Source organism: Hylobates moloch, unplaced genomic scaffold (assembly GCF_009828535.3).
Source record: "Hylobates moloch isolate HMO894 unplaced genomic scaffold, HMol_V3 SCAFFOLD_16, whole genome shotgun sequence".
Lineage (NCBI taxonomy): Eukaryota > Metazoa > Chordata > Mammalia > Primates > Hylobatidae > Hylobates > Hylobates moloch.
This window is the reverse complement of record NW_026652291.1, coordinates 41178777-41197402: the sequence shown is the minus strand read 5'-3', so window position 1 is coordinate 41197402 and position 18626 is coordinate 41178777. Positions and strand designations below refer to the sequence as shown.

The following is an 18626-nucleotide window of genomic DNA, read 5'->3' as shown; positions in this document are numbered from 1 at the left end:
CCTCAGCTGCCTTGAGTTCTTGGCATGCTCTGGCTAGGCAGCTCCTGGGAGGGCAGCCTAGGGCAGCAGCGAGAGAAGTTAAGGAGAGAATATCGTTACATCATTGGAGAAGATCCTGCCTTTGCATGGTCAAATCCAAGTCAGTCGATAATGGGCTGTTTGTGTCCAATTCAGAAACACTTCCTCTTGCTTAACAAGCAGGTGTCATTTTTAAAAAGAATAATAGGACGGGGGAAATACCGCAGTCCCTGACCTCTGCTTTACATCCTTGGCTCGTGTGGCTTGGCTGTCCCTTCCTGTGATTACGCCTGTGTTCCTCACCTGGCCGGTTTCAAAAGCTCAACCCTTTTGTTGTGTCTGAAGCCAGATGCATCACCACAAATCTGAAGGGTTTTTAAAATTATTTTCATTCTGCACAAATAGGCCATACAGACACAAGAAAGACAAAGAAAGCAGGGCTTTTCTAAAAGGGACACATTTATTTTTGGAGAGGCCCAAGATAACAGCCCAATCGGCTGTGTGATAACAGAAGTGTCAGTATGTGCGGTGAAAGATAAACACTTGGTAACGAATGCCCCTGGGAGGCAGATTCATCCTCTGTGTATTTCTGATTCTGTGATAATGATGCCAACCACCTCTACAGAGTGACAGGGATAACTAAAATTCTGTAAAACACTATGAAAATTAAAAGTGCTAACAGTAACTGTCTGGTAAGCTCAACAAATTGTTCTCATTTGTTTCGCGTGGTTCATTTGAGGGGTGTTTGGAAGCATGCCAATTAAAACAGACCATTTTCTTCCCATCACTGACATCTCATCTGCTTCCCTCTCCCTGGGCCTTAGCTGAGGCTTTATTTCTGCCATCAGCTTTGCCAGCTTATAAATGCTACCTAGACACTAAAGCACCACTGTGTTCCTAGCAAGGTACCCTTCAAAGGAAAGGGGCCCATCTCATTTCTTCACTGTTAATATAAAATGAATCCAGTTGTTCTTCAGATATCCTTAATATCTACAGATGGTAACTTAAAAACTGGCTTATTCTAGGGAAAGCTACTATTACCTCCAGGCACGGATGGTGGCAAAGAAGGCCTGCGAGTCCTGAATGGCAGCCCACAGCAGGAAGACAGGAGACTGGCTGGTATCACAGAGCAGCAGTCAGGTACTGCCTATAACTGGCAGTTGTCCAGAGAGGCGGAGTATGGTATTTAAGTCCTTGATCAACAGATTCATTAGATATTAACCAACTATATGATTTGCCAAAACTGGGGGACTTACCCTACAACAACCAATGTTATTTTTAAATCAGCGATTGGCATTCATGAACAAATTCCTAGGCTGTTCAGTGTAATTTGAAAACTATTCTTTAAATGTTGGTAAAATAAGCCTCCTGAGGAAGTGCAGGTTTTCACTTTCTACATTTGTGTGTAAAGATCAGACATGAGGATGATGATCAGTGTTGTCTCAAGTGTCTCTTCATTCGACCAGCCCAGTAATTATAAAAGTAATTACTCACCTAAATCTAAAGCTGACAGCATCGACCTGGTCATTTGTGGACCAAGGGAGAAACTGAAAAAATTCAGCAGGAACTGAACTGTTGAGCTTGAAACTGTAGCACACAGACCTTCCACTTCATTCCAGCCTCTGTGGGAGTGTAGGCCTCAGATCATGTGCTATTCCACATTCCAGGAGAAGAGAGAACTCCCAAAACCAGACCCTTCTGTCAGGGGAATCCCCTACAGTTTTTGGTTTTTTTTAAATCACCCTGACCCCTAATTAGCTGGAGGCAGAGAAATCTGTTGCATTATTGCTTTTTTTAATTGGCGATTTTTAAATTCCAGGTGCCTTTGACAGATGGGAGCTGATTCAAGCACAAGAGCTTCACAATAAGCTCAAAATAAAACAAAATTTGCAACAGCTGAACTCTGATATCAGCGCCATCACTACTTGGCTGAAAAAAACTGAAGCAGAGCTGGAAATGTTAAAGATGGCAAAGCCTCCCTCTAATATCCAGGAAATAGAACTGAGAGTGAAGAGACTGCAGGTGAGTTAGAGGTGTGGCGGGGAAGAGGGATTCAGAATGTGCATGTGAATGCATTGCTATGCTGGACGAGCAGATCACGTGTATTAGTGGCATAGGCGCAGCTTGCAGATGGTGTATGTAGAGGTCACTCTCTTCCATTTCAGCTCCATAGTTGGCAAGGACATAGATGCAGATTTTTTTTTTATATGGAAGAGTATCTACAAATGATCCTGATCCCAGAGTACTGGGGCGGTGTGGCTCAGATCTCCAGAGATGGAAAAATCTGACATCCAAGGCACTTCTAGACTTTTCTGGAGGTGCTAGTGGACACTGTCAGGCAGTGTAAAACCACTCTTCCAAACTGTGTGCTGCACAGTTCTAGGAAAGACTAGTGGTGGAACCTTCCTTGAAAGGGCTTGGGAAAGGACCAGCTCACCTACTGATGAATCCCGTGGCCTGACCTCATTACCCTTTTATGCAATTAGGATGTGTCACCTACATAAGTCCTGACCCCACTGGAACTAGCCCAGGGAGCTGCAAAGGGACAGTTTGAGCCCTGCGCTTTAAGGGTGCCATGAGCATTAGCCTGAGCTCCTGAGACCCAGGGCAGGGGTTTTGGGGGATCCAGGTACCCTTCATATTTGTACTTTTATTTTACTATCTGTGTTAATATATTAGGGGTTACCATTCCTCCTAAGGAATAACACTTCTGGGATATCTAGGAGCAAATGCAGGATAACCACATATACTTTATCTGGAAGACCTTTAGTCTGGTCCAGAAACATTAAGCCAGTTGCAGAGCAGGGCCTGTAGAGGTCAGCAGGGTCTCCTCCCTCCAGCAGGCCTCTACTTTGGGGCCCTGTTGGCCAAGTTCACGGACCTTAAGGCAGCTCCCTCACCTGATGCTTTCCAGCCAGTCACAGGCAAGGTCACTCTCATTTCTGTGGCCGCAGCTTGGAAAAGTGTGTGGAAAACTTGTACCCTACGAGGTTCAAAATGAGCCCCTCCTCCCTACTTTCAGAGCTCCTAACCTCATCTTTTCTCTCTCTGGTAGGAGATACTGAAAGCCTTTGACACTTACAAGGCATTAGTGGTCTCTGTCAACGTGAGCAGCAAGGAATTTCTGCAAACCGAGAGCCCCGAATCCACAGAGCTCCAAAGTAGACTCCGCCAGCTGAGCCTGCTCTGGGAAGCAGCACAGGGCGCAGTGGACAGCTGGAGAGGGGGCTTACGACAGTCGCTCATGCAGTGCCAGGTACGCTGACTCAGCACCCCGCCTCCCAGAGCCGGTGCCCAGGCCCACGTGGTGGGAGCAGCAGATATTTTTATCATCGTTAGGCTGCTTTGCTGCAGCCAAATGTGGCTTGTGTCAGGAAACGTGCTGTACCATTTGTTTGCACAGAGGCTCACCAGCCATCTGAGAGACCCACTCCCTGTCCCAGGTCTCTTTTCTGTTGCCCAGGCCCAGAGCCACTCCTGGAGTCAGGGTTCCTGCAAGCGACCTGTAGGCTAGAGATGCCACCCCACAACTCCTCTTTTTGTCCTTTTGCCAGAGTGATTAAGAGACCTGGCCTTGAAGCAGAGGAGCAGTTACTGCTTAATAGCCATGTGACTTTGAGCAAAGCATTGAACCTCCTAGACCTCAGTGTTCTCATCTGAAAATGGGAATCATTCCCATTTTCTTTTTAGAAAGAACCTTAAGGCCGGACGTGGTGGCTCACGCCTGTAATCCCAGCACTTTGGGAGGCCGAGGCGGGTGGATCACGAGGTCAAGAGATCGAGACCATCCTGGCTAACATGGTGAAACCCCGTCTCTACTAAAAATACAAAAATTAGCCAGGCGTGGTGGCAGGCGCCTGTAGTCCCAGCTACTCGGGAAGCTGAGGCAGGAGAATCGCTTGAACCTGGGAGGTGGAGGTTGCAGTGAGCCAAGATCACGCCATTGCACTCCAGCCTGGGCGACAGAGCAAGACTCCATCTCAAAAAAAAAAAAACAAACAAAAAAAACCTTAAAAGGGTTCTTTTTAGGAGTAAATGAGGCAGTGTGTATAATCCTAGCCCAGCACCTGACACAGTAAATGCACAGCAGGTGTGAGCTCTGCACCACTGCTTAGCTCTGGCTGCGTCTCAGGGAACGTGAGCCCACCCCAGCCTGTCCTGTTGGGTTGTTGCCCTCCGCCACTGGAACCCAGCAGATTGGCTGAGGAATGCGTGTAGCCTTCATATATAAAATCAGCCGGGCATCCTGAAGCCCCACCTTCACGGTGGCACTTTTATTCGCTGCCTCCTGGCACTGTGCCGAGTGCCTTCCTTCTTTCCTCTTCCTCATTTTGTGGCCCTGGCATTTAGTTTAAAGCTGGCCCTTGTATTCACTGGGTAAGGCCAGAAAAGCAAATGACTGTGATGGATTGGAAGCAGCAAGCCATGTTCCTAGCATGCCGTCTTCCAGGGTTCTAAGACATGGTCACGCTCTGATGTGTGTTGTTTTTTAAGGACTTCCACCAGTTGAGTCAAAATCTGCTGCTCTGGTTAGCGAGTGCCGAGAACCGGAGGCAGAAGGCTTATGTCACCGATCCAAAGGCAGACCCTCAGGCTCTCCTGGAGTGTCGGAGGGAACTAATGGTAAGTTTCCTCCCAAGGGCTCTGTACCGCCACCAGCCTGTCAGCCCCAGAGAGGCAGCACACTCAGGTAGCCTCGCCTAGTATTTCAGGAACTGTGCCAGTGGTGTTTGCCTTTAATGCACGAGTTCAGCCCTAGTATTCCTCCAACTGGTGTTTACCGAGCAACCCTTTGTAGTTCTGAAGCCAAATGACTTGCAGGAATGGAGAGCCACAATCCACAGAACTGAGGACATAGGTGCTCTCGATATCCTGAGAAACTTAAGGCCATTTGAGTGGAAGTATTTTTCTCTTGTGAATCCTGCTCACTGGGGAGAAATACGGTGCTCATTTGCTCCGCACCTGTGATGAGCTGAATGGGTGTTCTGTATCCACTATGGAAAAATCTTTCTTCTTGGAGTAGAGTCGTGTCCTCGTGTATTTGTCACTGACACACCAAGATGAGATTTCTGTATTCTCACTGGTGCTCAAGGAGACATTTTCATCCATAAATCTGTATGTGGTTTAAATGTTTTAAATTTTAATCAGAGTGCTATCCATTGTTTATAGTTTTCTACTGGACGCCGCTGCTCTAGAGACTGGGGCTTTGCAAACATGTTAGGAACTTTCTGAAGTGATAGAGATGACCTGCGTCTGCACTGTCTGCCTCACGTGGCTTAAAGCACCTGAAATGTGGCTATTGTGACTGAAACTGAATTTTTAATTTTAGTTAATTTAAATAGCCACATGTAGGCCGGGCACAGTGGCTGCCAGCACTTTGGGAGCCTGAGATGGGCGGATCACCTGAGGTCAGGAGTTCAAGACCAGTCTGGCCAACATGGTGAAACCCTGTCTCTACTAAAAATACAAAATAAAATAAAAATACAAAAAAAGAAATTAGCTGGGCATGGTGGCAGGCGCCTGTAATCCCAGCTACCTGGGAGGCTGAGGCACGAGAATCGCTTGAATCCTGAGGTGGAGGTTGCAGTGAGCCCAGATCGTGCCACTGCACTCCACCCTGGGCGACAGAGTGAGAATCCATCTCAAAAAAATAAATGAATAGCCACGTGTGTCTAGTGGCCATATTGCAAGCAAGATAACCACCCTTAACAATGAAAGCCCATTTGCCTGGTATGAACTCTATGGTTACACTGCTGTTTCTCGGTTGATTGACTTTAGAGTTTCCCTTTACTTCCTTCCGTGGTGGATGAGGGACCTGGTCTTCCCACACCACTTGCCTCACTTCTTTCCTCTCATTTCTCCAGCATCACAATTGTCTTCAGAGTGAAAAAAAATTAAAAATAGGGGCAGGGTATAATCCACCTGCTATCTAAATAGTGCTGGGCTGGAGGACACAGGCAGATATGAGAAATAGAAGGTTCTGGAGTTGAGTACAACCCATCATTCATTCTGGAACTTTTCTGGTACTGAGAAAAACCTCCTGTGTCCACACTCACTTCCCTTTGGACAAGTCACTGTTTCACACACTTTTTCTGTTTTCAGCAACTGGAAAAGGAGCTGGTAGAACATCAACCTCAAGTGGACATGTTACAGGAGATTTCAAACAGCCTTCTCATTAAGGGACATGGAGAAGACTATATTGAAGCTGAAGAAAAGGTGCATGTTATTGAGAAGAAACTCAAACAGTTACGGGAGCAAGTGTCCCAAGATTTAATGTCTTTGCAGGGAACCCAGGTGAGTCTATTTGTAGCTTTTAAATGTAAAGATTACCATATTACATGCAGACAGGACAGCAGTGTTGCAGCCATGCTCTAACAGACCAGAAGCAAGGGCCAGGTGGTCTGAGAGGGGCCTCATGTCATGCCCTTTTCTAGCTGTGGGGACTTAAAGAGCTGCATGAGCTCTTTGAATCTGTTTTGTCATTTTTAAAAGGGAGTGGGGGTGGGTGACAATTTTTAAACTTTTTTTTAAAGGAAGTGGCTAATTTTTGTATTTTTTGTAGAGAAGGGTTCTTGCCATGCTGCCCAGGCTGGTCTTGAACTCCTGACCTCAAGCAATCCAAAGTTCTGGCATTACAGGCATGAGCCACCATAGCTGGCCTACTTTAAAATGGGATCCAACTCAAAACAAAGGGAATACCCAGACTGTGGCCTCACCAGACTTAGGGCAGGTCTATTTTCTCCTAAGCAGCCAAAACTAGACTCTTGATGGCCACATGATCTCATCACCGACCTGTGATGAGCTCACCGTCAACTCAAACTGCTGCTGCTGAACTCAGTCTCCCCAGCTCTGTGCTATGGGTTGGTTTTTAATATGGGTTGGCTTTTCCTTCTTTACATTCCTTTTTGTCTGAAAAAGTCTGTTGTTGCTGGGAGTGAGAGCAATAGAAGAGCCCCTTCAGGAAAGATTTAAGGCTGGGCACAGTGGCTAATGCCTATAATCCCAGCACTTGGGGAGGCCAAGGCAGGTGGATCGCTTAAGTCCAGGAGTTTGAGACCAGCCTGGGCAACATGGTGCAACATGGTGAAACCCCATCTGCCAAAAAAAAAAAAAAAAAAAAAACAGGTGTGGTGGTGCATGCCTATAGTTCCAGCTACCCAAGATGCTGAGCTGGAAGGATTGAGTTTGGGCGGTTGAGGCTGCAGTGACCTGTGATTGTGCCATTGCACTCCAGCCTGGGTGACACAGTGAGACTGTCTAAAACAAATCAAAAATAAAAGATTGATTTAAGGTGGGGAAGGGTAAGCTATATCATGAGGAATATGCATGAAACACATTTCTGTGCTCAACCTTTGGGGTCTGAATTTCAGAACCCGGCCCCACCCCTGCCCAGCTTCGACGAGGTAGATTCGGGGGACCAGCCTCCTGCAACATCCGTGCCAGCTCCCCGAGCAAAGGTAAGAAGCCCCTTCCTTCTGTGAGAACCTCACTGGTTATTTTTTAAAGTCACTGAGATGAGGGAAACTTGGGATTCCAAGAGCCCATTAGCCATTTCAGGACAGCACAGGTCTCTGCTGACCCATAGAGAGGCTTACAGTCTGCCTTCTAGTCACTCTTCTTTGGGATCACAGTAGGTTGTGAATGAGAGCTCTTATAGTGTTGCCAAAGGGGTTTCCTGATTTTGCCATTAAAAACATCAACAAACTTGACCTGAAACTCTGAGTAGATTAACCTAATTGTTTCCTACTTCAGGTGACATTTAATCTCAATTGTATTACTCTAGGATCCAAAGTTTGGCTGTAACACAACATAAAGGTGGTATATAATTTAAGAGAGGATTTTTTTTTATCATTGATAGGACTAAACTGTCTTCAACTTACTAACTAACTGGAGTTTCTTTACCCAGCAGTTCAGAGCAGTGAGAACTACAGAAGGCGAGGAGGAGACGGAGAGCAGGTAACGGGGCTTTACCGTGACAGCAGTGCGTTCCCCTGCTCCACACTCCCACTGCCTCGGTCTTGCCAATGCCACTATCAAGGTCCTTGCAAAAACCTGGTTTTCTTTTGTCTGGAAAGGGCTGGTTTTCTCCTCTGAAACTGAACCCCAACTGCTGGCCCCATTTAAATCTCAGGTCTTGGATTTCTTACTTACATAAGCAGGGGGTTAGGTCATAGAGTGGGCTGTGCCTGTGGAGCCTCCCAATCAGCTCTCATCCTCCTCTGTTGGCAGGGTCCCCGGCAGCACACGGCCACAGCGCTCCTTCCTCTCAAGGGTGATCCGGGCAGCCCTGCCCCTGCAGCTGCTCCTCCTGCTGCTGCTGCTCCTGGCCTGCCTGCTGCCCTCCTCCGAAGAAGACTACAGCTGCACTCAGGCCAACAACTTTGCCCGGTCCTTTTACCCCATGCTGAGGTACACCAATGGGCCACCCCCCACATAGAGGGCATAGCTGGCCACAGTGCCACACCACCTGCCTGATTGCCAAGGGTGCCCAGCACGTGGCCCCAGACCAATCTGAGTGACTTAGTGTTGGCAAGGTCCCGGGACCTGTGCAGACTTCTGGGCTTACCCAGCTCGGGCTCCCTGGAGCCCAGGGCAGCTTTCAAATTGTGTTCCTCCCTAGGAGCAGGGAACCTGCATGGCAGGTGCCCCGGGTATTTTGGCAGAACTAGTTGATTCGTTTAGGGATCTCTGGAAATGTCAGTTTCCTGAAGAGCCAAGCACTTTGTGAATTCTGGTTTATTTGTAAAACAGCATTATTATAATGTAGGTATGGTCAATGTGCAGTGGTGTCCATCACATATATTATAGAAGCAAGCGAGCACATTCCACCCTAGAAACGGTTCAGAAACTTATAGGCACCCTTAGCTGATGGAAACAATCATATTTAATATGCTTAGAATCAGTTTTACTCCAATCAGCTGGCAATTTTGAGCTACCGGTTATACACCAAAATGTTCTGTTCAGTACCTAGCTCTGCTCTTTTATATTGCTTTAAATTTTTAAAGAAATTATATTGCATGGATGTGGTTATTTGTGCATATTTTTTAACAATGCCCAATCTGTATGAATAATGTAAACTTCGATTTTTTAAAAAAAGAATTAGATTTTAGCTGGAGCTTTTGACTACTGTACAGTAAATGCCAAACTACCGACTTGATAGGGATGCTTTTGTAAGTTAATTTTCTAAGACTTTTTCACATCCAAAGTGATGCTTTGGGTTTTAACTTTGTTTGGCCACGGCGGGGGTGGGGGCGGGGGGTTGGTACAGAAACTTGAAGCTGTTTGTGATATGTACAACTCAGATGTTTCTCATTAAAAAACAAAATTAGCCAGACTTCTGCTGTACTGAATTCTGTAACAAAGCAGTTCAATGGTATGCTTAATCTTCCAAAGAACAAAAATTATTTTTAAAATATTTGGAGAGGGCCTTTTATTCTAAGTCTTACAGAATTAACTTAGCTCTGGACCCTTGTGTATGTGTAAATTACTCAAACTGTGACCCTCAGATATTGTAGGGAATAGCGAAGGCAGCATGGCATGAGAGGTGGACACAAAGGGAAGGATCTTATACCCAGTTTATTCTTTTTTTTTTTTGACAGAGTCTCACTCTGTCACCCAGGCTGGAGTGCAGTGGCCCGATCTTAGCTCACTGCAACCTTCGCCTCCCAGGTTCAAGCCATTCTCATGCCTCAGCCTCCTGAGTAGCTGGGATTACAAGTACATACCACCATGCCTGGCTAATTATTATATTTTTAATAGAGACGGGGTTTTGCCATGTTGGCCAGGCTGGTTTCAAACTCCTGACCTCAAGTGATCTTGCCCACCTCGGCCTCCCAAAGTGTTGGGATTACAGGTGTGAGCCACCGCGCCTGGATTCCCAGCCCTCTCCATGGCAAGTGAAGAGGCAAAGCCCCTTGTTGCCCATTTAAGTCCAGTAGCATTTTAACTTTCTACCTAAACAAAGAGGATAGGCATCAGCATTTCCCCGTTCTTGATTGGAAGATGATACTGAACACAGTTCCTAACCTGCATCTGTTGGCCGGCACAGCTGACCACACAATCCCAGTCCCCTCCTCCCCTTCTCTGCCAAGCACAAACCTCAGGGGAAACCAGTGAAGCTCATCAGTAGGTGAAGCCTCAGCTTTCCACATTGGTGCCCCTTGTGGGTGAGACGTCAGCAAGGCCTGGGCAGTTAAGGAGACCATCGGAAGAGAAGCCGTCTTCACTTTACCTTCAGCGTTTAAAGTTACCAAATTGTTGGATTGATAATAGAAAGGAAGGTGGTTTTTAACCACATAACTTCAAAGTATTTTAACTCTTTAAAATAATTTTTTTCATGGATTACAAATGATCCCAGAGGGAAATTGAAGTAAAAATGTTACCCAAGATTTTTCTTTAGGCCACTGAGTTGATTGATAGAGGGTCACTGCTCCATCGTTGCTTCAGGCAAAAGAGTCTGTCTCCATCTTCATTCCAAATGAGGTGAGTGAGTGAGAGGCCTTTTCTGCCCTTAAGTTGCAGTGAAAGGAAGTGTGGTCTGCATTTCAAAGCTTAATATTGTGCATGTCAATTTTTGTCTCTTCCTCAGGATAAGGGCCTTTAAGCTGGTTTGCTCCCCATCTCCAGGGAGCCCACTGCAGCTTCTTTCACTCAAAGCTCAGTGTATTCCCAGAACTCTTTTATGAGGTAGTCTGGGTTTTATATCGTCTGCAAATCTTTCATTGCCCACATGGAAGGGACATTTTCACATGACTCTTGGCACTAAGATAAGTTCAAATGAATGAATTTTCTCCCCATCTGTAAAGGATATAATTCTAATCAAACTCAGATAGAATGATTACAGAAAATCTATCCAAATAATTGATGCACTAGATACCAGGACTTTTGTGAGCTGCATTTTACTTGTATACACAGGACCTGTGGTCATAAATCAATCACAAGTGTGAGATTAGCTGACTAAAGATGAAATTGTTCTTTTTAAGAAGATACATTAAAGCAGAGCTTCTTAACTCTTCTGAAATTATACTCCAGCATATGTGTTCAGGTGCCCTTTCCCAGGAAGACTAGCCCTGGTTTTCATCAAATTCTCAAAGGACTCTCTAACCCCAAAATAATAGAACTCAGAATAGAATGTAGACACTACTTAGCCTAATTACTGTAAGTTCTTACACTCAACCCCCAACAAATACATTTTTAAAGCCAAAATAATGAAACACTTTATTTATATCATGTTAAACTCTCTGCAACAGTGCCATGGATATTAAAGGGACACAGTAAGGAAAACACTCCCTGGAGGAAGGGAAAGCAGGTCTCAAAATCTGCTTTCACACAGCAGCAAACATTCATTTCTACAAGGCCCAAATGTAAAGCCTGCAAATGAAGTCAACAAATTAGTGTAATGGTACAAAGCATTCGTCTGAGAAAATGGCAAATTATAGCCAACCAACAGGCTCTGAAGTACACATTGAATGATAAACGGTTAAGGCATTTAGACACCCAACAGAGGAAACAAATGGAAAAACATCCATTGTACAGTTAACAGGAACTGTTCGCGGCTGGTATCGCCACTCCTTATGTGCTTCCCGTAGAGGAAACCCACCACCAGTTACCAGTGGCTGCCCTACAAGTGAGTAGGATCCTTGGAATTAAAAAAAAAAAATCCCTGACTCACTCCAAAGCAACAAAAATGGCACTACGATCATACATCACAGACAATGCACATCTCAAGAGCTGCCACTGGGGCCAAAATTCCAGCAAGTTTGAGAGCTATAAAGAATAAGTAGGCCGAGTGCGGTGGCTCACACCTGTAATCCCAGCACTTTGGGAGGCTGAGATGGGCAGATCACGAGGTCAGGAGATCGAGACCATCCTGGCTAACACGGTGAAACCTCGTCTCTACTAAAAATACAAAAAAATTAGCCGGGTGTAGTGGCGGGCGCCTGTAGTCCCAGCTACTCGGGAGGCTGAGGCAGGAGAATGGCGTGAACCCTGGAGGCGGAGCTTGCAGTGAGCTGAGATCGCGCCACTGCACTCCAGCCTGGGGAAGAGCAAGACTCCATCTCAAAAAAAAAAAAATAAGTGTCGTGTTTTCACACTATAGTATATCACACTCCACAGGGAAGTAGCAGTGCCTAAAAGATGTGAATTTTACACAAGTACACTTCCAAGGAACATATTCCACGTTTGGGGAAAGCAGTCGCAGACAGACAGATAGGAGGTGATCGCAGTACCCACTAGAGCTTATGAACCTGGGATGGGACAATGGGAATAACAGAATATGCATCTTATTTTCCCATCTGTTGTTGCTGCTGTTCTGTAAAGGCTCATGCAGACTCATCTAAGCTGAGGAGATGGGATCTAAAGGTACAGCAGAAGACAACCCTAACTTCACCGCCCCTCCATTCTGCTGTGACTCAGCTCACAAAGCAGATTCTCACAGAAGCAAGTCCTGGGGCAGGAGCAATACTGGCCCGCTAGGCAAGGAGAAGACTTGCGTGCCAGTCCAAGCTTTGCCATGAGTAGTTTTATGACCTTGAATAGGTGAATTTGCCCCCGTGGGCTTTAATTTACACAGATGTGAAAGCTGGAGTTGAACTTTTATGTGAGAGGTTTACAAACTTACTGTGTCTGTAGGGGTGTTCTGGACATTGTGGTGGGAGGTGAGGGGGTATCACAAGGGGGCCCCATTTAAATCACAGCAGCCGTGCATGTCAGGTTGCACCTGAGACACAGATTCTGCAGTTTTAAAATATTTTTCTTTAAATTTTTAAACTGGTTGAAGTGCATGGTCACTGTCAGCACTGGACTTGAACTGCCTGTGTTCAGCCCAATCACTTATTCCCCACATGACCTTGAGCAAGTTTGCTTAGACCATGTCTCGTTCCACAACCAGAAAATCAGGAAATAGCAGTTATTATAATAAGGATAAAATGTGAATGTCTGAGGCACTGACAACTGTGTCTGGCACAGATATTATCTTTAGGTACTAAATAATGTGTTTTTATCTTTTTAAAAGATTTTCAGCAACTTAAAAAAATGTGACGGGGCTGGGCACAGTGGCTCACGCCTGTAATCTCAGCACTTTGGGAGGGCTTGGCAGGCAGATCGCTGGAGCCCAGGAGTTCAAGACCAGCCTGGGGAGCATAGTAAAACCCCATCTCTACGGATACTAAAAGAATTAGCCAGGAGTAGGTGGTGTGCACCTGTAGTCCCAGCTACTCGGCGAGGGCGGGAATGGGGTGGGATGGGGTGCTGAGGTGGGAGGATCGCTTGAGCCCAGGAGGTTGAGGCTGCAGTGAGCCATGATGGCGCCACTGCACTGCACTCTAGCCTGAGCAACGGGAGTCAGACCCTGTCTCAAAAAAAAAAAGAAAAAAAAGGTGTCAAATCTTATTAAGATACTTTGTTTCAAATAGGCCTATAAACAGAAGGTTCACTTTGAATTTGAAAAGTCCCTTAGCAGATGTAAATAAGAACCAAACCCTGTTTTCACATGCTACAAAATTCTAGAATTGCTTCAACTCCACTTATATACATAAATATATATGGATACATAATATGGCTCTGCCAAGTATTGGTAACTGATTTTTCTTCCTCACCGAAATCTAAGATAGTTGCCCTTCCAGCTGAGTTAGCAGGGGAAGTATTCCAGATCAAGACTCGCACTGCACAGCTCCCGCCGATTTTGCACTGTTTTATTTTTAATGCAGTTAAGAGTCCTTGGATTTGTTACTAGGCTGACAGCTTTGTCTTGTGTTCCCACCTTAATTTTTTGAGAAAAATCCCTTCAAGACCATTTTAGGGTCAAATCGTTTGTAGTCAGTCCTGGTGGGCAGTGACTATGAGACAGGCCTGACAGAGGGGTTCCGTGAGAACAGAGCGAGATTCGGTGAGAATAGCTCAGCTGGAAACTCACTGTGTGGTGCTCCTGAGACTGCCCACTCGAGGCTCTAAAGGGATTGCCATTGCCAGTTCACTCCCAGGAGAACAAGTGAACTCTGTCTTAAGATCTACTCTCCAAAAAAAAAAAAATTATATCTATATTCCGTGGCAATTTTTTTTTTTTTTTTGAGACAGGGTCTCCCTCTGTCACCCAGGCTGGGGTGCAATGGCACGATCTTGGCTTACTGCAGCCTTGTTCTCCCCAGGCTCAGGTGATCCTCCCACCTCAGCCTCCCAGGTAGCTGGAACTACAGGCCTGCACTACCATGCCTGGCTAATTTTTGCATCTTTTGTAGGACAGGGTTTCTCCATGTTGCCCAGTCTGGGGTCAAACTCCTGGGCTCAAGTGGTTTGCCCGCCTCGGCCTCCCAAAGTGCTGGGATTACAGGCGTGAGCCACCACATCTGGCCTTGTTTTGGTTTTTTATGTTTTTGTTACCTGGTAATCTCTTTTAAAAATACATTTAATAGAATTTCACTAGCAGATAATGAGTTGTAGAAGGCTGCCTTCTTTGCCTCTTACTTCCTACTCTCCAGCTTCCAAACCCCTCTATTGGGAGTGGGGGATTCTAGGCTGACCAGGAGGAAGGAAGCTGACACTAACACTGGTTCCCTGGTTCCTATGAAACCAAGCTTATCCTGCCTGTACTAAATCTTACTAAGGCTGTAACACTGAGTCACTAAGAATAACTTCAAACTGCCTCAGAGCACACATCAGTGTGTTCTCTAGGTACTTGTCCAAGCGTTTCTGAAACAGCTAAGCTCAACTTTTAGTAAAATTGCACCAATATCAAAATTATGGATTATTCAAGGTCTTACTAGCAAAAACCAGTCTTGGTAACACTGAATGTAATCTTCCTAATGACTTAGTAAATACAAGATGTGCTACCCAAAGTGAACATATTTTCAAAAAGAAAATATATTTAATATATCACAAGGTAATTGTTTAAAACATTACTGCAATAATGAAACATGATTATTTAACTGTTGGCTTCCAAAGTATGCTGTTACTCATTTTGCACATTCACTGTGTTTCCAAAACTGAAAATTTCAAAATCTTTTAAAAAGTGAGTTAAAATTATCATTTCAGAGGTGCCCTTCTTCATGTCCTATTTATGTTCCACTTGGAATAAGAACTAATATTTTTACTGTTTCTTTTTCACCCAGCCCACCATATAAATTTTCCAATAAGAAAATATTTTTAAAAGAGCTCTCAAGTGTAAAAGAATTCTTTCTTGCTATAAATAATTATCCCTAAATATTTCTGTTTAAGGAGAGTTCACAAACTGGGTCTTGTTCAAGGGGCATACTCGTCAAGACTATCCAGTGTGGCCCCAGAGCTGACACACTGGGGTGCATAGCTACTCATCCATCCATAAAACAGTACGCCGCGCACATCCACAGCCCAAAGTGTCCCTGACTACTTGGGGTGGCTGATGTGGCAGTTGTGGCTGCTACTTATGAGGTTGTACAAGATGGAAACTGCATCCACAGTGCCCCGGGGAAACACTGTGGCTGTCACCCACACTCACAGGAGAGAACCCCATTCCTGCAAACACGGCCTTTCTCCAGTACCCACGCTAGCCCCATGGGACAACAGGTTTAAGGAAGGGCAGCTCCAGGAGCAGGGAGATTTGTATCTCCCACAGTCCTCCATGAAAATGATCACATGCTCATACACACATACCCCAAATTATTGGCAGGCTCTGCGAATACAAATCAAGAGGGATGAATCTGTGTGCAGCTGGTAGCAAGGTCAGGGAGAGAACGTGACTCACATCCCAGCTTGACCACAGTCCCTCTGGCCTTTGACAGAATAAGCGTCATGATATGATCAGTCCCCACAGGCCTGGGAGGTAAGTACGCAGTTGTCACAGGGGTTTTCAATCTTACAATCAAGTGGTCCAGAAAAGAGCAAAGGTCAACTCTCAAAGGGAAGGGTAGTGTGTGCTGCACAAGAAGGGTTAGCCCACTTCTGTAAGTGTGTCACTTCCTCTCCCCTTTGATTCGCAGCCCTTCCAAGTCAGATTTCCACCATTCGTTCCAAAACCTTTAAGATGTTTCACAAAGGGGAGGAAGGAAGATGGAAAGTAAGAAAGATCACATTGAGATCCTATGAGACCATTGAGTGTGGAAACGCTGCATTCAAATGTGCCCTCTGCTAACAAGGAAAACTGTGGCTTCCTCACCCTGACTCCTGGGAGTTGGGGAGGTCGAGGGAAGGATGGTACATGACCAACCCTGCCATCACCAAATGAGGGACCACACAGCAGAAAGATGAAGCCCAGGCTCCCGACACACTGGAGTTCACGCTTCAGCCTGTGACCTCTGTGGGCCCGTTCACCTCAGGGCCAGGCGTCACTGAGACTGTGGGTTTTGGGAGCCCTCTTTGCTTTTACTGTCCTCTGCCAGGCTGCACTCGGACCCCGTGATGGAGGACTTGCACCCGCGAAGCACGTGGGCATTCAGCATCTCCAGCAGCAGTTCATACACTGGGACCACGTTTTTGCACTTCATGCTGAGCAGATGTTCCATGCCCTTGTTACTATGGGGACAAAAAGGTGCTGAGATTCCCTCCTCCGAGGCAGCCACAGGAACACTGAAGCCTTCCCCAGCTCTCTTTGCTCAGAGCCAGTCTACCCCACCCCTAACCCCACTCTTCCCCCAGCCCATTTATCCATGGCTCATGCATCCAGCTCCTCCTGATAATTTAGGCTCAAGGGCAAGGACGATGTCTTGTCAGCCTCTGTGTCCCACCACACACCTACAATGGCCTGGCACATAGGACAATCAATTCTCATTATTTGCGGTAATTATGTTCCGTAAAGTCACTGTGAACACTGAATCCTCACTCCCAGGGGAAATACAGGTTTAGGTTCCTGCAAGCCTCTGGCCACATCTTCATCAGCTGATCAATACAAAACCTTGTTTTATGTGTGTTTCTTTCTAAAGATGCCTTATGTGATAAATACCATTGACTCATTAACATTGAACTCATGGCCAACAGCACTATAACTCACACCTGAGCAAAGCTTAACTAACACATACTTTCTCCATAAGGCACACCACAGCTTTTTCACGCCAAGAAACACTAGACAGCTCTTCAGCACCACACCAGGGGGCCATTTTAAATAGTGAAGTCACTCACCAAAAGCACAAAAATGTAAAACCATGGCACTAAGTAGACCAAGTAAAGGACACTTGTTGACAGTAGGAGAGCAGCTGCTTGTTCCATCTCAGCTAGGACTGTGCCTAAAGGGCAACTCAAAATTTCTGCCACTCTGTTCATGACCTCAAAAACACCACGAATATTGATTTTGGGGTTACAAATAAATTTTAGCAAGCAGATAAATTTACAGTGAAGGAATCTACAAACACAGGATCTGTTCTGCAAATGGCTGTATGCTGAGTAATCATTAAAGGGGAAAGGCAGAGGTCTTCATCTCTCGAGATTCTCGAGGTGTGTATTGTCCTTCCCCACAGCCTTTAGACTTGCCTCCTCAGTGACCAGTTAATTACCTTCCATCCTCCCCTCCCCTCCTCCAGCTCCAGGGCAAGGCTACCCTCATCCTGGGTGACACCAAGCACTGAGCATCATTGTACCAACAGTAGCCATCACTGCACACCCTCTTCATCAGCACACAGAATTACATTTCCTGATCAGAAACATGCCCTACCTACAGCCCTGCCTTCCTAAATCTGCTGGGTCCACCACTTCTCTTAAGTCTTATCCTTAATTTCCTGATGCCACCGAAAGAACAACTCTTAGGGAAGCATTTGTGCACTTCTTCACATCACCAGCTCGAGGGGCCATCTAGGAGAGCGGGTCTTAGCCTTTCCACAAAAAGGGACCTCAGGGCCTCAGCCCTGGGTGGTGTAAAGGGGGTGGCAGTTCATGTAGGGGAGGAACTGCCCCTTTTAGGACTCCATAAACCCCAGGCTATAAACCCCAGCAACTGTGAAACCGATGAGCCACCACTGGCTGCCATGCAGATCCTGTAAGATACCATGTGACATTCCTTCCATGCCCACTCTGTGCCCATCTTTGTTTACAGGTGTGTGAACTGACAAATCCCCCCATTCCCTTTCAGGCATTCATTTTCCTTAACTTGCAGACACTTTTCCCAAATCACTTCACCCTCCGCTGAGCACATAATCCCATCCCACGCCCGAGGGGAGCAGCTCCCGAGGGCGCGTACCTCGCGTGCCTGACGTGGGACAGGAGCATCAGGAGGTTAGCCAGGCGCGTGGATTGCTGCTGGGAGGAGATGCCGCTCTTGGCGATCACCCAGACCAAAGCATCGGTTACGGAGTTCAGCAAGTGGGCCAGCTTCCGGCTGCTGTCAGCATCCTGGGTCGCTGCGACCAGAGGGTACATACCTGGACAAAGAATAAAAACCACAAGTCATTGCTCTGAGCAAAGAGCGGAAGTCGTGTGCTCAGCTGTTCCGTGCGCCTGCGCCAAGGTGATCTAGGTTGCTTTGACAGCTGCATGTCTGGCAGGACCTTATAAGCATGGTCTTGCCCCTCCCAGGGGCTCTTCCCTGAGAGCCAGCCCCATCACAGAGCTAGAAGAGAAGCCTGGCCTAATACAGACAGACTAAATTGCCACCTGAAGTGCCCATCAGGCCCATAATTGTGGCCTTGCCATGGCGAGTAGATCTAGTC

The 18626-nt window shown here is 46.2% G+C and overlaps 2 protein-coding genes across 10 annotated transcripts in view; one reads left to right on the top strand and one right to left on the bottom strand.

The window, feature by feature from the left end:
* SYNE2 (spectrin repeat containing nuclear envelope protein 2) overlaps positions 1-9407 on the top strand; it is a 379604-nt gene extending 370197 nt beyond the window's left edge. For 3 of the 8 annotated variants that reach the window (XM_032134991.2, XM_032134988.2, XM_058429958.1), the window contains 8 exons: positions 1044-1158; positions 1838-2040; positions 3074-3274; positions 4513-4641; positions 6121-6312; positions 7389-7475; positions 7925-7974; positions 8248-9407. In XM_032134991.2, the coding sequence (XP_031990882.1) occupies positions 1044-1158; positions 1838-2040; positions 3074-3274; positions 4513-4641; positions 6121-6312; positions 7389-7475; positions 7925-7974; positions 8248-8455 (1185 nt within the window). In that variant the 3' untranslated portion in view covers positions 8456-9407. The remainder of the gene's footprint in view (positions 1-1043; positions 1159-1837; positions 2041-3073; positions 3275-4512; positions 4642-6120; positions 6313-7388; positions 7476-7924; positions 7975-8247) is intronic. The other 5 variants (XM_032134990.2, XM_058429959.1, XM_058429961.1 and 2 more) reach the window with 4 other exon arrangements.
* A 528-nt stretch (positions 9408-9935) lies between these two features.
* The window catches only part of ESR2 (estrogen receptor 2), a 69843-nt gene continuing 61152 nt past the window's right edge, over positions 9936-18626 (bottom strand). The window contains exons 8-9 of one of the 2 annotated variants that reach the window (XM_058429962.1): positions 18158-18338; positions 9936-10527 (exon numbers count right to left, since the gene is read on the bottom strand). In XM_058429962.1, coding sequence (XP_058285945.1) covers positions 10461-10527; positions 18158-18338 — 248 coding nt within the window. In that variant the 3' untranslated portion in view covers positions 9936-10460. Of the gene's footprint in view, positions 10528-16286; positions 16504-18157; positions 18339-18626 lie in introns of those variants that run through there. The other variant, XM_032179784.2, reaches the window with a different exon arrangement.